The 23,763-nt window shown below is 46.7% G+C and overlaps 1 protein-coding gene across 1 annotated transcript in view; it reads left to right on the plus strand.

Moving 5' to 3' along the window:
• Slc22a16 (solute carrier family 22 member 16) overlaps nucleotides 1-23,443 on the plus strand; it is a 36,718-nt gene extending 13,275 nt beyond the window's left edge. The window contains 5 exon segments of the mRNA XM_052750682.1: nucleotides 4,335-4,390; nucleotides 7,175-7,413; nucleotides 7,416-7,484; nucleotides 7,487-7,649; nucleotides 23,326-23,443. Coding sequence (XP_052606642.1) covers nucleotides 4,335-4,390; nucleotides 7,175-7,413; nucleotides 7,416-7,484; nucleotides 7,487-7,649; nucleotides 23,326-23,443 — 645 coding nt within the window.
• The last annotated feature ends 320 nt before the right edge of the window (nucleotides 23,444-23,763 follow it).

Consider the following 23,763-nt stretch of genomic DNA (forward strand, 5'->3'; position numbering starts at 1 on the left):
AAATATTTTTGAATGGATACCCAAGTGTCTTGAGGTGCAATGAAAGTTCCACAGATGAGGGTGACATAGATAACAGAAATTTATTGTCTCACTCACCTAGTTTGGTTTCTGTTGCTGTGATAAAACACTGACCAAAAGCAACTTGGGGGAGTTTACAGCTTCCAGTCCTTCAAGGTGGGAGCTCAGGGTAGGAACTGAAGCAGAAGCCATGGAGGAATGCTCCTGACCAGCTTGCTCTCCATGGCTTACTCAACTTGCTTCTTTATATAACCCAGGACCACCTGTGCGGGCGTGACGCTGACTACAGTGGCCTAGGCCCTACATCAGCCATCAATCAAAAAAATGTTCCCCAGAAATGCTCACAGGCCACTCTTATAGAGACAATTCCTCAGTTGAGAGTCTGTCTTCTTGGGTGACTCTAGTTCACGTCAAGTTGGCAAAAACTAAACAGTACAATTGACCCCTTGTCAACTTGACACAAACACATCACTGTTAAACCATAACCTATCCTTTCTTGCTTATCCCCCAAGATACCAGGTTAATATCACAAAATAAAACATAGTATAACTTTAAAAATTGCACACTGTAACAGTGTCACATGGAAGAGACAGGCTTCTGGAATCATTTAGCCAAGAGTGAGCCCAGTCCCCCTAACCAAGGGTCATCATTTCCATTTATTTATTTATTTATTTGTTTGTTTGTTTGTTTGTTTGAGACAGGGTTTCTTTGTGTAGCTTTGCGCCTTTCCTGGAACTCATTCTGTAGCCCAGGCTGGCCTCGAACTCACAGAGATCCGCCTGGCTCTGCCTCCCGAGTGCTGGGATTAAAGGCGAGCGCCACCACAGCCCGGCTCATCATTTCCATTTATTGAACAACAGATTAACCATGGTACAAAAAAGGTATGAAAAACTTTGTCTTAATCAATATTTTACATGAGTTTTGTGAGAGAAGATGATTTTCTGATCTCACCAACCAAAAGCTGCAAGCAGACCCATAAACAGACATTATCAGCCTACATGCACATGATACTCTCGTCATCTTCTGTGGGTCATCCATTGTCTAAATATTCCAATGTTCCTGCTTTCAACAGTGCTTGTAGATCTAGTCATTAAATCTCACACAAGTACACTGTTATGAGTCAAGGGCATGGGGGCGGTATGTGTGTGTGTGAGAGAGAAATAGGAAGCATAGTTTAAGATTAAAGCTGTGAGTTCAGCTTAGCTTGCCAAAGTTGATTACAGGAGGAGTCCATAGCAGAGTAAGATGGATTGCACTGTTTTTTTGTTTTGTTTTTTTCATTTTTAATTTTTTTCGAGACAGGGTTTCTCTGTGTAGTTTTGGTGCTTGTCCTGGATCTCACTCTGTAGACCAGGCTGGCTTTGAACTCACAGAGATCCTCCTGGTTCTGCCTCCCGAGTACTGGGATTAAAGGCGTGTGCCACCACTACCCGGCAAATGTGTAGTACAAGCTGGCCTCGAACTCCACATCCTCCTGTCTCTGCCTCCTTCAGCAAATCCTTCCAGCCTGTGCCACCAGAGCCGGCCTGTTGCTCTCTCTTAAAGATAAGTTCAATTTAAATAAGCAGAGTACAGTATGGTGACATGGTGGAGGAGAAGATGCAGAAGTGATGGAGTCCCTGGAGCAGGGTCAGAAGGGGAGTGGGATGGAGGCTAAAACAAAACTTACCCCTGGAATTTGCCCTCTAGCCAGGCTCTCTATGATCATGCAGCCCGGGAAATTGCTGCAGATTGTCTGGGTTTGGGGGTGGATGGGGCAGGGGGCGGGGAGGCACAGCATGAGAGAGTTTCACCAAGGCATGCAGGATGGAATATCATCTGCCATTCCTCCCCATCATGCCAAATCCCTGTGTGACTTTGTTGGTGACTTTTTTTTTTTTTTTTTGAGCTGAGGATCGAACCCAGGGCCTTGTGCTTGCTAGGCAAGCACTCTACCACTGAGCTAAATCCCCAACCCTGTTGGTGACTTCTTATGCATGACTGGGTAGTATATGTCCAGTATACTGGAAACCAGCCTTATGGCAATTCATCATCTATAAATGGAGGCTTTTCTGTCCCACTTGTTCCCGAAGCTGCTTTTAAAATAATCACTCAGAGGCTTAATATTAATTACCAACTGTTTGGCCTATTGCTCAGGCTTGTTACTAACTAGCTCTTACAACTTAAATTAACCCATTTCTATTAATCTATGTTTTGCTACATGTCTTGTGGCTTTACTTATATTCTAATACATTTTGCTCCTCCGGTGGCTGGCTGGTGTCTCTCAGGAGTTTTGGGCGAGTGCTGTGTGTGAGGATGAGTGAGGAGGCCGGGTGGCCAGAGAGGTAGTGATGAAGAGTGTGATGAGTCAGAACTAGACGTCACCCTTCTTCATTCCCAGTTTGGTTGTACCGCCTAACCTTATACTTCCTGGCTGTTGGCCAAAACAGCTTTTTACCAACCGATGAGAGCAGCACATACTCACAGCGTACAGGAAGACATGCCACAACCATCGTCTTTTTTATTAGCGTGGCTCTGGGCCGCCCTTGTCTATCCATGAACTTAACCGCTGTCCTGGCTCTGTGTCTTCATTCTACTGTGCTGGTGTCTTGGGGGGAACTAGATATGACTCTAAGGGGAGGCTTCCAGGAGGGTCTGGGCCTGGAGGCCACCGGGCTGCAGGACATCAGAATAGTTTCCTGCCGAGGGTGCAAGCTACCCAGTTTAGTGACTCCTTATACAGAGACGAAGCCACACACACAAACCCTCTGAAAGCTGGGGCGTCGGGCAAGACTCTTAGCCTCCTGCTTCCCCCACCCGCTTCCTCCCGCATCTCTCCAGTCACTAACCTATCTGTGTTCTCTGTTGGTGTCAATATGCATTTTTTGGGTGTGGTTCTAAGGGGAAGCACACTGTTAGTAGACTCTTCCTTGGGAAGTCTGACCCTTGCCCAGGTCATGAGTGAAGTTTGAGCTAGGCTCTTCCCTTCTGCCATCCAAGCGTGGAAAAACTGCTATTCTAAGGAAGTTGCTTCAGTTTTGTATTACTTTGTATACATAGATTTGTGCCCATTTATTTGTCTAACACACATTTATTGAGCACCTACTACATGTCAAAGTGGTTCCTGTCATGGGGCTTGTTTCTTATAGAAGTGAGATTAGGCTCCACATGTTGTATTAGGCACGTAGTCAGGTTGAAGAAAAATAAAAAAGAGCAACCTGAAAGGAGGTAATGATGACGGGTATTACAGGAGCAGAGGCAACATCTAAACAGTGGAGTGACTGAAGAGCCAAGAAGTTTCAGGTAGAAGGAATAGTGAGTGTAAAAGTCCGAAGTTTGTGGCGAGTGCCGTGTGTGAGGATGAGTGAGGAGGTCAGTCAGGTGGCCAGAGAGGTAGTGATGAAGAGTGTGGTGAGTCAGAGAAGCATTGGAGGAGGGGAGAGAGGGAGGGAGGAGTGATTCTAAGAGCCAGAGGTGTGTGTGGGGGGGCTGATCAAACAGTATTGCCTGGGTGTGACAAGACTATTTACCCGACGACTCACACTGTCTTTGGTTCCCTCAGCACAGTAGGGAGGAGCTCATCAGCTCTTTTTCTTTTGAAATTTTGTGTCTATAACTAGGTGTGTGCACCTAAGTGCAGGTGCCTGTGGAGGCCAGAAGAGGGCGACCAATTCCTGGGACTGAAGTTACTAGGGGTTATCAGTGGTAGGTGCTCCAAGCAAGTGCTCTAACTGCTGGGCAGTCTCTCCAGGCTCTCAAGTTCTATTTTAAAGGTTGAGCAACAAGAACGTTCTTTGAGAAAAAAGGTTATGGAGTGTGAATTAAAAACCAAGTTGGCCTGCAGTCCTAACACTGAGGGCCACTGTTGTGGGCTGAGGGTTGGGCAGGGCAGGCAGAGGTAGGCAGCTCCTGAGCTTGGCTACCGGGAGTGGAGTCAAGAAATAAATGTGCACTTAAAACCCGCTATACAGTGGATTCTTAAGCATTAAAGTTTAGGAAGCAAGGGCGTGTCCTGCTAAAGATGGGGTGCTCTTGAAGTCTCGAGGCTAAGCCAGGGGCTTTGCTTTTTATGAAACTTTCTAGACGTGTTAATGCTTCCCTGAATCATGGGGATGTGGCAGCAGCGTGGAGGGTGTGGGGAGCCATCTGGCAGAGGTTGAAGGCACATGCAATGGAGCAGCAGAGTGTGCCCCGAGTCCCCACCCCAAGACGTGCTGGCTGCTGGGAAGGCAGGCAGGAGGCCACCCTGGCAGGGGCACCCGGGGCCGGGGCAGGCAGGGCGGGTGGGGCACGGAGCGGCACAGCGCTCGCAGCCCAGGGCGTCGGATCCGTGACAGGGACATGGAGTCCTGCAACGTGGAACTGATTTTGACCACGTGGGACACTTTGGCAGGTAGAGAGGCAGAGAAGGTCATGGGGCCAGAATGGGGTGGGGCACGCGCTGGGGGCGCAGGGGCGTCTCTTCTGTCTGTTGGGATGGGGTTCTACAGCTTCTCCATGCCCTCTTTGCCCCGTGCATGCAGAGGCTTGGCCCACCACAACCCCATGACCTGGCTTGTCCTCTTGGCTTCTGGCCCCAGGAGGCTCTGGAGTCCGTTTGAACTTGGTGGGTGTAGGCAGTAGTCACCCCTACAGGGAAGTTGGGACTTGGGGTGCTCTCTAGATCATCGACTGGAAGAAGAAGACCACGATTGGGAGGCACAGTCACAGGTGTAGACAAACTGCCAGCCCCACCGGTGTCCAGGATGACTACCTATTTCTGCTCCAGATGGCTCTCCCTCTGGCCCGGGACGGTTCTCTGGGCTGGCTATCATATAAGATACCCAACATGTGCCGGGTACTCTGTGTAGGGAGCTTACACACAGCTCTTGAGTTGTTGCTCACTGCACAAGAAGGGCTGGCATCTTTGTTTGAACGGCTGGGAAATGGAGGGGGTAGGGTTAAAGACCCGCCTGCAGCAGAGTGACAGAGACAAAGGGATCATCTCCCATGTACAAACTGTAATGGGCCTGGATGCTTCACTTACCACGTGCTCATCTGTAAAGTGGACGCTTAAAAATAACGGCAGAAATATTTATCATGGTCAGAAGTGGCACACACAGGTAGTTCCAGTTTCGGGGAGGTGACAGGACAGGAATTGACTGAAGATCCAGGCCAGCCTGGGCTACATAGGAAGACATTGTTCTAAAAAGAAACAACAAAGAGCAAAGGTTACTGTGGGGTTTCTATGGCCACTCTGGTCCTCACAGAAGTTCTACAAGATAGGACGGATGTAGTCATGCCTTGTTTTCCCCTTGTATGGAGGAGCTGACTAATCATGTAGTACGTGTTTGGTTAAGGGTCTAGGTTAGAAATCACTCAATAGCCAGGTACCGTGGCTCATGCCTGTAGTCCCAGGGAGACCGATGCAGGAGAGTGCTGTGTTTGAGGCCAGCCTGGCCTCCCCAGCGAGTTCTAGGCCAGTCTGGACTACAGAGGGAGAGTCTGTTCTGACTGGAATCTGTACCACTGGGTCACTCAGGGACCACGCATGGGCAGAGCTGCTGTCCCCAGCAACTCCCTCCCCCCACCCCCAGCAGCTGTTCCCGTTGTCCTCAGGGTCAGACACTGCTCCCTGGGTGTGAGAAGGGGGTCAAAGCGTTTGTAGCCATGGCTTGTAGTTGGCCACAGTGATGTATGTGAAAGTCTTACTACCCAGTAAGTTCTCAGGAAGTCCCGGCTTGCTCTAGTTCCCCATGACAGATGGGGAGCAGGGCTGACTTGGGGATCAGCTTGCGGTAGGGAAAATGGTCCAATGTCGAGCAGAAAGTGAGGTCCGTGTGCCTGTTAGATGCCATCCCATGCTTTTGCCATTGGTTCTTGTTGGTCTTTTTGTGTATGTGTGGTATGGATATGTATGTGTCTGTGTGTGCACATGTATGTGCAAGTGGAGGAAATTCCAGAACCACTGGCAGATGTAATCAGCTTCCCTCCCAGGACATAGTTGCCACACTATGTGGCAAGCCCTGATTGCCCCTCTTGTCTCAGTGGGTGTTGCTAGGGAAAGGAAGCACATCTATGCAAATCACCTTTGAGATGATCATGGAGTATGAGGTCTGGGGTGGAGCCACTCCATAGGATGAGACTGGTTGGGTACAATCCCAAAGGCTTCAGATAAACAGCATATCTAGTTTTCTCTTCTATTGCTATGATAAAAATATTGACCAAAACCAGCCCGGGGAGGAACAGCTTTATTAGGTTTAAATGTCTTGCTTGGTCATAGTCCACTGAGGGAAGCCACGAACTCAAGGCGGGAACCTGGAGGCAGGGGCTGATGCAGAGGCCATGGAGGGTGCTGCTCACTGGCTTGTTCCTCATGGCTTGTTCAGCCTGCTTTCTTATAAACCCCAGGACCACCTGCCCTAGGATGGCACTGCCCACAGTGAGCTGGCCCCCCCCAAAACAAGAAAACCCACCACAGATATGCCTACAGGCAAATCGGATGGAAGCATTTTCTCCTTTGAGATTTCCTCTTTCCAAATGACTCTTGTGTTGAGTTGAAGAACAAATACTCACGGGTACACCGCAGCTCTCTTTACGTTTCACACCCAGATTCTGCATCTCCCAGGCTGTCAGTGTGTGCTGCCTGTAACTTTAACCAGTCGCTGGCTGAGAACCAGTCAAGCTCTCAATGTTCTGCAGTTAGAGGCAGAGTGAAGAAACTTAAGTTTGGGACCGTGGATGTTGACTTCTGGTCACAGCGAGAGCAGGTTTTATTACCTTCAAGGGCAAATGGCGACACCCAGTGCTCTAAATGCATGTTGAAAAGTAGAGATACGCTCACGTATGGCTTAGAAAAATTAGTACATAAGAAGGTTTCTTAAGTTAAAAATTGGCTTTCCAATCTTCTCCATGACTTATTTGCCAAGCAAAGGTTGTTTGGTCAATAAACTTGAACTAGCTTGCAAACTTGTATGTTGGAATGACTTAATGAGATGAGGGTGGAACTAAAATTTAGTGCATGTACTTGAAAAAATACACACACATAAGAGAGAAGCACCTGTAATTATTTTTGCATTTACCCATCTATATGTGTAAGTGTATTAAGGTTAAGCAGATGGAGTCCCTCCATACTTACTTACGTCCTTCTCCCATCCATGGACCAGATATAACAACCAGTCCTCTCTTCTCTTTACAGGTTCCAGATAGTCCTGTATCTCATTTGTGCCTGCCAGAACATCTCCCGTGGCATCCAGTACCTGTCTTCTGCGTTCATGACAATTATCCCTGAGCATGCCTGCAAGCCCCCAGGCAAAGTTCAGAAGGCTGTTTTCCACAACTTATCTGTTTGGAGGTTGGAGGACATACTGGCCCTGAGGTCCCCAGATCAGAAAGACCACGTTACAGCGGAGCTGCCGGATGGGGAGATCTGGGAGCTCACAGATGTAGCAGGGCCTGGAGGGAGAACACGTCGCATTTGGGCTATGAGTGCAGTGACTATTATCTTGACATTGCTCTGATGGCTATGTATGTGACCAAACTAAATGGAGAAATTCTGTGGGGAGAAGCCTGAACCTGGTCTGTGACCAGAAATGGTATGCAAACATGATCCAGCCCTTGTTTATATTCGGCATGCTGCTGGGAGCAATTACTTTTGGTTACCTTTCTGACAGGTAAAAATGAAATATTTAGCACTGTTGCATGGTGTAGGGTTCAGTTTTCTGTCTGGGTTTCCTGGCGGGACAGAGCATCATGTCCAAAGCTCCCGTTATTTTCATGCTTCCTATCTAAAGTGTACCCTCTTGCTGATCCAGCACTAAGGCGTGCAGAGTAACGCAGTGGTAAGATGACTGACTGAGCAGCTTGCCTGGGCTTCGACGCTGTGTGTACTGCCTATCAGCTGCGCTTGCTGAGAAAATTGACTCGCTCACCTGTTTCCAAATCCTAGTTTATAAGCTGAGCTCCCCAAAAAATCATTCACCCTGAAGCCTTCTTGAAAAGAGAAATGCAGAAGAAACTACTCCAGACATATAGCCACTTGATGGATAATGGTTATTTCTTTGTTTATTTTTCCTTTAAACAGACTTGATGTTAAAGAGAGGTAGCCTGGCCTTAGGCCATAATATCTATAAATATGAAAATCTGATTCACGGGTTTGTGGAAGTCTCTTTGTGCTGCCGTAGCAAGAATGCCACATATTGGTAATTTATTAACAATAGGGATTTATTTCTCACTCCTGGGGACTGGGATGTCTGAGATAAAGGCGTCGGAAGGACTTATGGCTGGTGAAGGGCTGTTCTCTGCTTCCAAGATGGTGTCTTGTTGCTGCAGCCTCCAGAGATTAATATGAATCCTCACAGAGAAGAGGGGAGGGGATGGGAGGGCTGGAGAATTACCCTGTCAACCTTGAGCCCTTTTATAAGGGTCTAATTCCATTCAGGAGGAAGGAGTCCTTGTGAAATGATCATCTTGGGCATTTGGGAGATTGTATTTCAACATTAATTTTGGAGGGCATACCATCATACAAATCACAGAACAGTCATATTTTTAAGCATTCATACTAAAACAAATGTAGAACTCTAAAATAAGGCAAACTTCGTCTTGGAGATACAGACTCCTCTTTTAAGTGCCTCTGCTAAAACAGAGATGGATGTGTTTGGTCTTCACAGTTGTGAGTTTTACAAGTGTTTTGGGCATTGGGGACTTAAAGACAACAGCTTAGGTCAGAAAGCCTTGCCTCGAGGGGATAGCAACCCAAGACAGCTGGGAAATATGTCTGAAGAGAAATAGCAGGACTTGGCTGTGGCTGGGGCCATTCCTGTTATTGTGAACGCTTGGAGGTGCTGAGCACTGCTGTTTTCATCTGGCAGATGGGCGCACAAATTATCATCTAGGCATCTTCGGTTGAAATGTGCTCAGCGCTCGAGGCTGAAACTAAACATATTTCAAGCAGATGCAATCTGTGCACTGAGCAAATGTGCTGAGATACCTTTGCTCCATAGAACGGATGCTGAAAAACCTGCATCAGAGGATGAAAGATGTGAACTCAAAGCAAATTGAGTTCTGTCCTCTGTGCCTGGCAGATTCAAGGCAGATTTTCTTTCTTTCTTTCTTTCTTTTCTTTCTTTCTTTCTTTCTTTCTTTCTTTCTTTCTTTCTTTCTTTCTTTCTTTCTTTCTTTCTTTCTTTCTTTCTTTCTTTCTTTCATTCCTTCCTAGACAGGGTTTCTCTGTCCTAGATCTCACTCTGTAGCCCAGGCTGGCCTTGAACTCACAAGAGATCCGCCTGCCTCTGCCTCCCCAGTGCTGGGATTAAAGGCGTGCGCCACCACTGCCCGGCTCAAGGCAGGTTTGAATAGCAGAAGAGAAGGATGGATAAAGGACACAGAAGTAGAGCGAGCTTTGAGTACTTTCTATAGCGGTGGATGGTGGTGGTGTGAGGTGAGAAGGACCAGTTGGAAGCCATGATGTAAACAATGGAGGCTGGAGGGAAAGCCAGGAAAGTGGACAGGGAAGGACAAGGCTTGGCTGGGAGGCATTCTGAAACGATATAGTGATGACTATGCAGGGAGCGGGGGAGGCTGGTGTGTGTGTGTGTGTGTGTGTGTGTGTGTGTGTGTGTGTGTGTGTGTGTGTGTGTCCGTGCACGCGCGCACCCGTGCACACGCATGTGCATGCACATGTGCTAAGGTTTAGAAGCCTGGGTAGTGGGTGATGTTGCCAGAAGGTGCTAGGAGAGAGAGAAGGGCATGCGTGGGTCCTTCAGCAGCTGGCACTATCTCTGGATTCTGGAAAAGATGGGGATGGGATATTCAAAATTAATACCACCTGTAATCATGATGAAAGACTGTAGCTCTGCAGGGCGGTAGGGTGCAGGGGGGGTGACAGGACCGGAAGACACGGTGACAGGTAACAAGCCAGCGGTGCAGTCTGTCTGTCACTTGACGAAGTAAAGGCTGTAGACGCCATGGCTTCAAGAGAAGGTTATCGTTTAGGGTGAAGAGATTCAAACCGTAAGGAAGGAGCTAGAAAAGACGGAAAAGATCCAGGTAGATTAGGTCGTGGAGGAGGTGGGAGGGTGCTGGCTGGGCAGGCAAGTGGGCAGGACAGGAAGCTGAAGGTCATCCTCTGTGGTGGTCTATGGTCATTCAGAGGTGGCTGTTCTCCTGCAGAGAGTGAAGACATCGGCAGCATGGCAGACGGGCTCATCAGCAACAGTTAAAAGAGTTTCTGGTGCTGTTCAGGTCTCAGATGGCACTGGGAAGCACTCCACTCATGAATTCAGCCAGCAGTCCCTACTGATGTGTGTGGAAGCTGAGGAGCCTAAGGAAAGCTGTGCAGGATGATTTGTGTCAACTTCACACAAGCTAGTGTCATCTAAAAGGAGGGAACCTCACTGGAGAAAACACCTCCATAAGATCTGACTGCAGGGCGCTTTCTCAGTGATTGATGGAGGAGGGCCCAGCCCATTGTGGGTGGTGCTATCCCTGGGCTGGTGGTCCTGGGTGCTATAAGAAAGGAGACTGAGCAAACCATGGGGAGCAAGTCAGTAAGCAGCACCCCTCCATGGCCTCTGCATCAGCTCCTGCCTCCAGGTTCCTGCCCTGCTTGAGTTCCTGTCCTATAATGATGAAGTGTGAGGGGAAAGTGTAAGCCGAATAAACCTTTTCCTCCCCAGCTTGCTTTGTGGTCATGGTGTTTCATCACAACTATAGAAACCCCAACTAAGAGAAGTTGGTACCAAGATTGTAGGGTATTGCTGTGACAGACCTGATCATGTTTTTGGGAGGATTGTGGAAGGACTTTGGAACTTTAGGTTAGAAAAGTCATTGAGTGCTTAACGTTTGGTGAGCTGTTCTGTGGGAGCTTGGAAGACAAGAGTGGTGAGGATGGAGGCCTGCTTTGTGAAGTTCCAGAAGGAAGTTTAAAGACTCTACTGGGCCCTTCTGTTATTTTGAATTAAGATTCTGTGGTGCTGGTTAGCTGGGCCTGAAGAATCAGCTGTGATTAACAAGATCCCAGAACCACTAGAGCAAAACTTTACTTTGCTGGGGTATTCGATGCTGGTCAGCTGGAGCTAGAATTTAGTGGTGATTAAGAAGAGACCAGCTTCCTTGCGTGACAGTGGTGGCACATACCTTTTTTTTTTTTTTTTTTTTGGTTTTTTGAGACAGGGTTTCTCTGTGTAGTTTTGCGCCTTTCCTGGAACTTGCTTTGTAGACCAGGCTGGCCTCGAACTCACAGAGATCCGCCTGGCTCTGCCTCCCGAGTGCTGGGATTAAAGGCGTGCGCCACCACCGCCCGGCCGGTGGCACATACCTTTAATCCCAGCACTCGGGAGGCAGAGGCAGGTGGATCTCTGTGAGTTCAAGGCCAGCCTACTCTACAGAGCAAAGTCTAGGACAGCCAGGGATACACAGAGAAATCCTGTTGAGAGAGAGAGAGAGAGAGAGAGAGAGAGAGAGAGAGAGAGAGAGAGAGAGTGAGAGAAAGAGAGAGAGGTGAAATTGTCTGGGAAGTGTTTCCTGAGAGTCAGTGCACAGAAGCTGTGTTCCAGAGGTGGCCAAGGTTGTACCTTGTGCTGGCAACCAGACTTGGTCATGTGTAAGAGTCGCCCAGGTGGTACTGGTTTTGAAGGTGTGAAGGGGTCATGGAAAGCCCCTGAGGCTTGGCACTGTGAGGGGCCAGGAGAGACCATCGGTGAAAGTGAAGCCTCAGTGGCAGCTGAACACCCAGGACTGAAGGGGTCATGCAAAGAAGTTGAGGCTGGGCACCATGAGGAGAACCTATGAGAGGCTATTGGTGAAAGTGCAGCCCAGTGGCAGCAGAAGACACCAGCATTTTGGAGCTATCAGTACTGCAGATGACTACCAAGAACAGTAGCAGTGGTGGAGTGGAGCCAGCTGGAGCCCAGTAGACAAGCTGTGTGTGCTGCAGAGGGCGGAGCTGGAGAAGAGACTCAAGTCTTTGGAGGAGCCCAGAAGATTGTGAGTGGATCTCAGATAATTGATATTTGAGTTATTTATATTGTTGGAATTTGGTTTTGCTTTGATTTGATTATGACTGTGCTCTGGATCTTCCCTCTTGATTTTACAGGAGCCCACAGTTGAGAGACTTTGAATTTTAAGACTTTGGATTTTAAAGAGGCTGAATTGTTAAAGACTGTGAGACTTTTAAAATTTGAAATGTTTTATATTATGATGTTCATACTAATGTGAGATCTTGGGGATAAACAAGAAAGGAAAGGTTGTGGCTTAATGGTGATGTGTTTGTGTGCCAAGTTGACAAGGGGGTCAGTTGTCCTGGCTAGTTTTATGTCAGCTTGACACAAGCTAGAGTTATTTGAAGGGAAGGAACCTCAACTGAAAAAGTGCCTTCATAATATCGATCTGGCTGTAGGATTCTTAACTAGTAAGGCCCCAGCCCATTGTGGGTGGTGCCATCTCTGGGCTAGTAGTCCTGTGTTCTACAAGAAAGCAGGCTGAGTACACCATGGGGAACAAGCCAGTAAGCAGCACCCCTCCATGGCTTCTGCATCAGCTCCTGATTCTGGGTTCCTACCCTGTTTGAGTTCCTGTTCTGACTGGACTGTGATATGAAAGTGTAAGTAGAATAAACCCTTTCCTCCCCAATTTGCTTTTAGTTATGATGTTTCATCACAGCAATAGGATCCTTAACTAACACAAAGGCCATGGCCATGACAGTTTCCTGTTGTAATTGTATTTCATTTGCTGTCCCAAGTAAACCTACTGATCAGAATACATACATCCATATTTATATCTATCTCCTTAAAACTATTTGCCAAGGATCACACACAGGCAAGAGTATATTTTCAAATCATATATCTGACAAGAATTTTGTATCCAAAATATACATAATTCTCTTCTTGTGGGGTGGGTTTGAGAAAGGGTCTCTGTACATATTCCTGGCTGTCCTGGAACTCATTATGTAGACTAGGCTGGCCTCAAACTCACAGAGATCCACATGCCTTTGCCTTTTGAGTGCTGAGATTAAAGGTGTGTACCACGGCACTTGCAAAATATACATAACTCTTAAAATTCAACATTAAAAAATAATTTAAAACCACACAAGAGACTCAGGATCAATATTTCACTAAGAATAAGTACACATGGCCAATAGACACTTGAAAAAGTTCTCAACATCATGAATCATTAGCAAAATGTAACAGGGCCATGGTGGCATATTGGTTCATTCTCACTGGGATGGCTACAGGTAACCCACAGGCACTGGTGAGAATGTGGAGGAATGGTGCCTCCCATTGCTGGTGAGGCGGTAAAACCAGGGCAGCCATCTTGGAAAACAGTTTGGCGGTTCTACAAAAAGTCAAACGGAGTGAATAAACACAGGAGAGTTGAAAGCAAGTTCTCGAAAAATATTGTTCAGGAATGCTCAGAGCAACATGAAAAGAACCAAGTGTGTGCTCACCAAGGAATAGAAAACCTAAGGGAATATTACTCAGCTATAAGAAAGAAATGAAGTACAAATTCACGCTGTGACGGGTGAATCACGAGAACACGATGCCAATTTAAATAAGACAGACAGAAGGCCATGTGCTGTTTACTCCACTTAGATGAAGTTTCCCAAAAAGGCCAAGGAGAAAAAATGTATTGGTTGTTTCCAGAGGTTAGGAGGACAGGGAATGGGGGTAGGGATATCTTTTAGTGTCATTATACCATAGGATGAGTGTCATATTTGTCTGAAAAAAGGAAAAGAGTTACAAGGGCTTGGGTCCTCTCTCTTTTTTTGTTTTTAATTCCCCATTTTCCTTGCTTTCTTCCTTCCTTCATCCCTAGCCTGTAGTTCTTCCCAGAGATAACTTCTAGAATGTTTGGCCTGTACACACTCAGCTCTCATTCTATGCATCCTACCTCCGTATGCAACATAAATGTTCCATGGCTTGGCGTGAATGAAATCCTCTTACAACACACTGTTCCGAGTAAGTCACCTTTCTTTTGATATAACATGTCTTGAGCCCTTCCAAATGCCCTTAATTTGTAAAAAAGAACTTTATTACTTGCAACTATTATTGTTGTTATGTTTATTTAATTTTTAGTCAAAGCTAGAGTGACTTTAGATTATAACTAAAGGCACATTGTAACGCCAAGGATAACCAAACATTAGCTAAATGGGTAGGGTGGGGAGACCCAGAGAGATGTTAAAAATTTGTATTTCTCTATTTGGTCTGCACTGGTTGTTTTGGTGTGGACTGCTGTGTTATAATATCCTCAGGACAATATGGCTTTTACCTTTTTATATGTAGATATCATACTTTCTCATCAAAGTACCCTGATGACATATCTATTTTTGTTTATCACTCAGCAAGAATTATGGAAGAAATCATTTTAAGAAGTACATTTTTGGGGGCCAATGTTACAAGTCTATAAGAAAAGCCCACTCCTCTCTGTATGTCAGTTTGAGAAATGATGTAGTTTTCTAGAATGGCAGCAAACAGCCGCAGAAGCCAGGGTGCAGTGTACATGGGCGGGGGGGGGGGGGGGGGGGGGGGGGGGGGGAGGGGGTTGGGAAGCTTCCTGGAACAGCTGGATCCGGTAGTTTCCTGTTTGGGGTCCAAGAGTCAAGCTCTGATTCCCTAAGGTAAGGACCTGTGCATGAATGGATCTATAAATGTGTGGGTTCAGGCTTTTCCTCATCCTTCTAGCCAAGTAAAGAGAGATCCAAGACAAAGACTCCACTCCACAGGGCGGGACTATTAGATTTTAAAATGCTTTACCTTCAGTTTCGAATCTGATAAATGGGGATTCAGGCTATTGCTCAGTTGGTAGAGTACTTGCCTGGCATCTTTGAAGCCCTGGGTTCCATGCCCAGCACTACATCAGTAAGGGCCTGGTGGCTTGACCTGTCCTTTCATTTCTCAGGAGGCGGAGGCAGGGGATCAAAACGTCAAGGTCACCCTATCCTTGGCTAAACAGTGAGTTTGAGGCTAGCCTGGGGATGCATGAGACCCTATCTTTAAAAAATACATATTAAGTGATTGTTATTAATGTAATCAGTTCCTATTTAGTTAGCAGCTTACTACTTTAATTTTGTCAAAAAATTAAATCACATCTATTTTTTAAGTTTACAAGTTTATCGTGCCACAAAATAGTAGTTTTGAAGTGAGAGACAGCACTGTTGAAAACATAAAGGAGGAAGTGTCTTGACCTTCTTTACGACTGGCTCTAACGCCAACATTCTTCAGGATGCGTGGAGCTGTTGAGATGGATTTGTCCGTGGTGGACAGGTTTGATTTCCCCACCCCACGCTAAGAACTACTGTAGCACTGGTCTTGTGTTACTTTTATGACTAGAGGCAGATGGTAGCAATCAGGGTGCTTAAACACAGTTGGCTTGTTGGTGACGACAGGGGTCTTACACAAACTGTGCCCTCCATTTTTACTTGTTCGAAATTACACATCCAAACCATTCCCTCCCAGTTCTGCCCAGCACAAGAAATCCCGTTCTCTGCACTTTCTCCGTTCATTCCGGAGCCCAGACCTGCAGCACGCCGGGTCCTAGAGAGCTCAGCTCCTCGGGCGGCATAAAAGGCTTCCGTGGATTCTACCAGTCACAGGAAACACTTGTCTCACCCCAGTGTGTAAAAACCTGGAAGCAGGGAGTGGGCTGCCGGCTCCTTCTGGGTGGTGGGCTGACGTGTGGGGTGACCGTGTGTCTGGGCAGTGGTCTCATACAGCGCTCTTCGGCTCAGTGACAGGTGCTGTGGAAATCCCTGCCTACTTCTTCATGTGCATCTGGTTGAAGAAGGTGGGAAGAAGAAACACCATGGTCTTCTGCCTCTTGTTAGCCTCGCTCACCTGTGCTGCCTCTGCCTCGTGAGTGCTGGCGTTAAAGGCGCGTACCACCACACCTGGCTTGAAGTAACACTATTAACCTAACACCAAATCTCAAATAAAATAGGTACCTGCTGGTTCTGTACGTAACACAAGGCTGCTTTCCTCAGATGTGTTTCTCAGTGTTCTGATGGTGGTCTGATGCATTTTCTAGGATGGGTAAACAATAGATACTTTCTCATAGTTCAGTAGTCTCAGATCCAAGTGTTGGGATACTGGAGGCCACTCTTGGCTTATCATCTGTACCTTATCACCATGTCCTCACAAGGTCTAAGCTGTGGGTGACTCTCCACCATCTTATGGGGTACCAGTTCTACTGAATTAGGACCCCTTACTTTAACATAACTTCTTTTTTTAATGACCTTGTCTCCAAAGTCTAAGACATTATGTGGGGTGGGGGTGGGTAAAGGCTTTAGCACCTGCATTTTGAGGGGACACAGTTTAGCCCCTGACAACATGTCCCTGGCTCCCTGAGATGACCTCATCAGGAACATCCCCAAGCTGTAAGAACCTCTGAGGTATCTGATAGAAACCCTCAGTCCTGGGTCTCCATGCTACACCTGCAGGCACTCCAGGACAGCAGGATTTTAACGAAGTTCACAGGTGATTCTGAGTTATCTCTTGCTTTCTTGGAAACTGTCTCAGAGATCCGGGAGTCCAAGCCCTTCTGGACCTTGAAAGACTCTTCCACCATTTCCCACGAAAGTGCCACATAAAGGACACAGGTTCTTTGGAAGTTCTGGTCAGGTGCTGGAGTCTCCTTTTGTCTTAGCTCCTTTTGCTCTGGGTTGTCATGTCTTCAGGTTTCGAGGGCTTTGATGAAACACCATCACCTAAAAGCAACTTGAGGAAGAAGAGGTGCATTTGGCTTACACTTCCATATCACTGTTGATTATTAAAGGAAGTCTGGACAAGAATTCAAACAGGACAGGATCCTCGAGGCAGGAGCTTTTGCAGAGCCAATGGAGGGGTGTTGCTTACTGGCTTGCTTCCTCTGGTCAGCCTGCTTTTTTCCAGAACCCAGGACCATCAGCTCAGGAATGGCACCACCCACAGTGGGCTGAGCCCTCTCCCATCAGTCACTAATTAAGAAAAATGCCTTACAGCTGGATCTTATGGAGTCCTTTTCTCAACTGAGGCTCCCTCCTTTCAGATGACTGTAGTTTGTGTGACAAGTTGACGTAAGACCAGCCAGCACCCTGCAGGAGAATGTGCAGGTTTCAGGGGTGCATCCTGCGACTCCCACTCTTACTGCAGCCCGTAGTATCTGGATAGGATGACTGAGGCCAGAGACGTCACACATCAGCTGCCAGACACACAGGTGGGAACCTGAGATGTCAGGAAAGGGTCTTTTCTCCAATGATCTTCCAACCTTTTTTTTTGCAGAATCATCTTATTTTAAAGTTTAAATAGGGATTGGTGTTACAGTAATACCATGAGAGGCCTGTGCCCCACTTTCCCCTCTAAAGATACAGAATAGTCCTGTTGACAGTCCTCCCCCAAATCCTCTAAGTAACCTTTACTATCACCCACTTGATTGAGTAGTTCTTCCTCCCTCCCTCCCTCCCTCCCTCCCTCTGTTTCTGTATAGACATTAAACCCAGAGGCTCACACCTGCTAGAAAAGTACTCTACCACTGAGCTATATCCATAATCTCTTTTCCCCCTTCATTTTTAATTTTGAGACAAGGTCTTGCTAAATTGTCCAGGCTGGCCTTGATCTTATATTCCTCTTCCCTTAACCCCTCTGAGTACTAGGATTACAGACATGTACCATGATACCTGGAAGAAGCTTTTATTTTCTAAGGAAAAATTTATTTTTGTAGTGAGTCTATTTCTTAGCCTATAGAAAAGCCACTCTTACTGGTAATGAAGGAGAACCTGACATTTAGCGTTTGCAAAGGACATTGGCTGACTGCTTGCCTAGTAGTACCCTGCCCGTGAGTCTGTTGCTGCCATGCATTACAAGTGTGGAAAGAAATTGATTTTAGAGAGAAGTCCATACAACACCATCCTAGAAAATGTATTAGTCTAGACACAGCTCAGTCTTTCTCTAGGAACTGGCTATGTCTACTTGCCTTTGTGGGTAGAGAAAGTCAGGGCATGACAGATTGGGTAAATGCACTGTTCTGGCTGTAGGTCAATGGCTAGGTGGTTAGGTAGAGAACAGGTGGACAGACATAAATCCAAAAAGAAACTTAGCAGAGGCCCTGCTACCATGCGGGGAAAGAAGCAGACTAGCTTCCCAAATAACTGTGCACTAGCCCAGTTATCTGAGGGTAGATGTGGGCTTTCCTTTTCCCTCCAGGTCACCTAGAGTGTTTGGGGTGTGTGTGTGTGTATGTGTGTGTGTGTGTGTGTGTGTGAATATAATAACAAACACACCTTCTTTACTCCTCAAAATGATTCTGTTGAGCTCGCTACCATTGTCTTCAGTTTACACACTGTGGAGCTGAGACTCAAATGAGATCAGGTTCTTGGCCAAAGACACGAGGAACTCAGCTCTGCATTTCTGGACCCTCTCTGCCATTCAGTGGAGATTCGCAAGGACATTTGTGGAAACAGATCTGGGCATTAGCAAGGGGTGAGCTGCTTGCTCTGAACTTTAGGAATGGAGTAGGAGAAAGTGTTCAGGGCAAGGGGTTCTGGGAGTCCTCTCAAATCACACCAGGACAGTGGCAGCCCTGTGCAGCTACCCAACAGCAGGCAGGATAGAACGCAGAGAACATTGGGGACACTGGCATGACAGCACAGAGGGGGGTTGTATACTTGCCAACTTAGGCTGGCACCCTGACGGTGCAGAGACGATAGCATTCTATATAACAGGGCACATGGTTGGTTGTGGCCTCTGGGTGCCTCTGAGCTCTTGGATGATTTCTGCCCAGCCTGGGATGGTGGTGGGTGGGGTGGGGTGGGAGGGGGAGGGACGCCATGGGTTCCCCTAGTTCCAGATCTGTTCACAGTGTATATATCTGCTGAGAGAATGTGTATTATATGCCAAAAGATGGCAATCCAAACAAACCATGTTGGTTGGCATTGCCATTATGTATATGATGGTATTTTTTTAGACCATTTTTATTTAGTTGGCTAGTTTACAGCCACAGGTACATTTCCTCAAAAATAAGCCAGACAGATAGGAAGCGAGAGAGGGACAGAGGGACAGAGGGACAGAGGGACAGAGGGACAGAGGGAGGGAAGAAAGAAGGGGAGGGAGGAGGAGAACCCAGTATATGAATATTTAATACAAGGCATCTTTAACAAATTCTGTAGGCTTCCTGAACTTCTTAAGATTGCATGTGAAACTGCATATGTGTGAATTCTCAGAAGAGTGTCACACTTAAATAAGTTAGTCACTTACAAATGCGTATGACCTAGGAAAAGATAAATTACCATTGACTTTTGTTGTTGTTGGTCCTTTGAGACAGAGTCTCACACTATAGCCCAGGGTAGGCTCAAACTTGTGGCAATCCTCCTGCCTCAGCTTCCTCACCAAATGCCGGGATTACAAACGTGAACAGCCAGGCCCGCAGTACCAATGACTCGAAAGATGCACATTAAAAGCAATCTTTGTTGGGCTGGCAATGTGGCTCAGTGGTAGAGCATCTGTGTTAGCGTCATTTCAAAGCTTTTCCCAGTGACACATTTTGCCTAGCAAGGCTCCACCTCCTAAATTCCCTATCTTCCTAAACAGTGCCACAAGCTGGTGGAGATGAATTGTTCAGACATAAGAGTCCACAGGAGATGTTTTCTATTGAAAACACAGCGTTCCTCCCTTGGCCCCAAAATGCTCATGGCCATCTCATGATGCAAAATGTGTTTAGTCCAACTTGAAAAGTCCCTGTAGTTGTCTTTAACAGTCCCAACAGTGTTTAAAAGTCCAAAGTCTCTTTTGAGACTCAAGGTAACCTCTCAACTCTGACCCACTGTAAAGACAAACAAAACCAAATTATCTACTTCCAATATATGGTGGTATAAAGTATATATTCCTATCCCCAAAGGGAGAAATTGAGGCATGGTGAATGTTAGGGCCTAGAGAAGTCCCCCAAAAGATCACCATCCATGTAGGCAATCAACAAGAGTGTTTACTATCTCAAGAGTAAGAGTTCCAGGATGCTGGAGTCACACATCTGACACAAAGGCAAAATAGCAACCCCAAGAGAAGCTTGCCGGCTCCTTTTATATACAGCTAAAGGAATTCTAAAGGCAGTGAGGTCATTTTATCTAGGATTGGCTTGTGTGAGTGGCAACCATATCAGTACCTTCCTGATTGGTTAGGGCTAGCAGGGGGTGGCTAAGGCCATAGTTTTACCATTTTGGGGCAAGTATGGACAAGTCCCAGATTCTGTCCTTATTCGGTTATTACCTTGAGCTGCTGGGAGGGCTGACTCAGGTCTGGTACGTTCAGTTCCCCGCATCTCTTTTGGGGGGCCAGGGAGATGTTGGTGATTGATTGCCCTTTGTTCATGACTTCCTCAGAAACTGTCTGTCCAGTTTCAAGAAGCAGGAACTGAAGCCTAGTTTTTAACTGAGTTATTAGGAGCCTGTCATGGTATTTGCCTGGCCTTCTCAGTGAATTGAAAGATTGTACCAAAGCTAGCCTGAAATCCAGCTGAGCAAACACCAAATCCTGTAGCTTCGGGTCCAGTGTCTAGAGATTCATTTTCAAAAGCTTAGGTGGATCCACTCACCCAGCGTTGTTGCCTACAACACCCCTCTCTTTCTCTCGTGCTGGTCCCACCCGCTGTATGCAGCATGCCTTGGCAGACACTCCACAGCTTTGGCCTCTCCAATATCACTGTAACCTAGGCTTCCCCTTCATTTCTCCAGGCAGTGGCTTCTCAGGGCTTCTTCCCAGGGACTCTGCCCCTGGCATACATTGCCTGACCTTATCAGCTCTCTGAAAACTGTGGAGGAAGAATTCATGACTCTCTCAATTTTGCATCTTCCATGCCTCTAAAGTCAGAATCATGTAAAGAACACTGACAAGTTCTGCTTCCAGCTGGGGATTGAGAATGGCCACTGTAGACCACAGTTCCAGCACCTTCTGTGTGCTGAAGCTGGTTGAAAACTTCCCCGGCAGTTGCCTTCCAGGAGAAGAAATGCTCTTGGGCCCCCAGTTCACAAGCCCTGGATGGTGCTTTTCCTGTTTCCCAAAAGAGCAGAAGGCTTCTCTTTAATACAGCCTCTTTCTCAGTACATGCCCTGGCTGCAAATTTAAGCTTGCTAGAGTTATTTTCCTCTCTAAGCTGCACATTTTTTTATTACTTTCTGCCCTATTTATTGCTCATTTTAACTACAGATCTGCATAAGAGTAATCGATAATAACCTTCCATAGATTCAATATTATGCTGTCATGGTATTAGTCTGTTATTTTTAAATCTGGTCTCATGTAAATTCTTAGAACATAACCAGAATGTAGCTAGATTCTTTGCTAAAATAGGACATGAATAGTTAGTTCTCATTTTCCCCTGAATTCCCGAGCGAGGCATCTGTCTTAGAGTTTCTATTGCTGTGACAAAAAAAAAAGCAAGTTGGGAAGGAAGTCAGGACAGGAACTCAAACAGGGCAGGATCCCGGAAGCAGGAGCTGATGCAGAGGCCATGGAGAGGTGCTGCTTACTGGCTTACTTCCCATGGCTTGCTCAGCCCACCTTCTTATAGAACCCAGGACCAACAGCCCAGGGATGGCACCACCCACCATGGGCTGGACCCTCCCCCACTGATCACTAATTGAGAAAATGCCTTACAGCTGGATCTCAAGGAGGCATTTCCTCAGCTGAGGCTCCTTCCTCTGATGACTCTAGCTTGTGTCAAGCTGACACACAGAACCACCCAGCACAGCTTCCACTCTCCACTTCTCAGCATCACTGTCTTCCAGGCTCCCACTAGAATGGCCCATTAGGCTCTGCTTGTAGCATTCGGTGGCTTTTTTTTAGCCCAGAGTTCCAAAATCTCCCGCATTCCTTCATAGAACAAAGACCTAAAATCCACATGGTCAGGCTCACACAGCAATGGTCCCAACACTTGGTACCAATTTTCCTGATGCTTGGTATCAGTTTTATTTCCGTTGCTGTGGTAAAATCCCCCAACAAATCCATTTTGAGAGAGAAAGGGTTTATTTTTGGTTTATAATTTGGGGCTTGGGGTACAGTCCATCCTGGTGAGAAAGGGTTGGAAGCAGGAGCATGAAGCTGGCCTGTCCTATTACATCAACAGTCCTTAAGGGAGAGCAAAAGGAGGTGGGGGGCCAGGCTATAGAACCTCATAGCCTACCCTGGTGACACACTTCCTCCAAGGCTCTACTTCTTAAGAGCTCATAACCTTTTCAAACAGTGCCACCAGCAGAGGACCAGGTGTTCCAACACATGAGCCTGTGGGGGACATTTCATGTTCAGACCATGACTTCCAGCATATGGGAGAACTGGGATTTGACCTGTAGCATTGAACCGAACTCACATCAGGTGGCTCACTGTGGTAAACCTGAAAATTGTGAGGAGAAAGACCAAATCTACAATTGTCTAATTAAAGCAAGCTTTGTTAAATACTGGCCAGGAAGATAAACACTGGCCACATCCATACCTGGGACTCCCAGAGAATGGGGATGAATCAAGTCAGTCAGATGCTCATAAAGGCAGAACCCACAAGGCTACAGTACTTCCTGCCTTTGTCCAATGGGGACAAGCATACATCCTGACGTACTTCCTGCCTACATACTGCCCACCTATGTGTGATCAAGCACACCTGTGCAGTGGGGACAACCAACCTTGTTTACTGAGGTGAAAAGATGTGATTGTTATTTTACATGAACAACAGCCCCCAGCATTCCAGGAAGTGATCTGTCCTTGGGCAAGTGGGGCTTCCAGGTTAACGTTAGCCCTTATATTACCCTTTTGAGTTGTATCCTGAGTCAAATCCTTGAGTCTGTGGTGGGAAACTGTACATTAACCCTAACCACTTCAGATTATAATTCTAGCTCCAGGAGATCCAACACCTGCTTTTTCTGACTTCCCCAGGTGTGTGCGCATGCATGCATACACACACACACACACACACACACACACACACACACACACACACACACACACACCCCAAAACAAAACAAAAAAATCTTAAAGATATTGCTTAACATGAATAGAGCAGACTATAGACAAATATTTTGTTCTCCCAAGTTACCATACTCTACCCTAAGCAAATGTGTCTGATCCTTGATATTAAGTTGGATTTGTATACATATGGGCTTCATTTAAATAGCAGATTAAAGATGGCTTATGCCTTTCTTATCTTATATGCGTGCTCACATACACAATTGTTTCACAGAATGAAGGTAGAAGTCGTAGCTGGTTTTGACTTGTTTCTGAGTTTGATTATTTCTCAGGGAGAGTGAGAAGGGGGTGGCAGGTGGTGGATCTCTCACCCGCTGCACCCCTTTGCTCTGTTTGTCCGCTGTTGTTGTTACCAGTGTCTTAATTCTCCTGGTGTTTTCAGGTGCTTGACTGTGGGGAGCAGCAACGTGGTGTCCCGAGTGGCAAGCATCCTCATGCCTCTCACTGGGCATTTCACCGAAGTCTGGATCTTCCTGCCACAGATCTTTATCACTGCCTAGACACTGGGATAGCAGAGAGGTGGGGCAGCCAATAGAGAGTGGGATCACAGAGAGGCAGGACACTCAATTCTGCCATTTCTGTTTTGTACCAATATAATCATTATATGATGGAGGCTTCTTGAAACATGAGAGCTCACAGTGGGTAAGTAGGGAGGTGGGTGTGGTTTTATCGCCTACTGTCTTCAGCTCCTCTGAGTTATTGTTCCTTCCACTCTGCTCTTAGCCTGGGGCCACCAGCATTTCAGCAGAAGGAGCTCCGCCCCATGTCGCCTCTCAGGCTTCCGTCTCACTACCTAGCTCAACCCTTGCCTCTGCACTCC

The sequence above is a fragment of the Peromyscus californicus genome, unplaced genomic scaffold, assembly GCF_007827085.1.
Source record: "Peromyscus californicus insignis strain IS unplaced genomic scaffold, ASM782708v3 Scaffold_22__1_contigs__length_63687245, whole genome shotgun sequence".
Taxonomy (NCBI): Eukaryota; Metazoa; Chordata; class Mammalia; order Rodentia; family Cricetidae; genus Peromyscus; species Peromyscus californicus.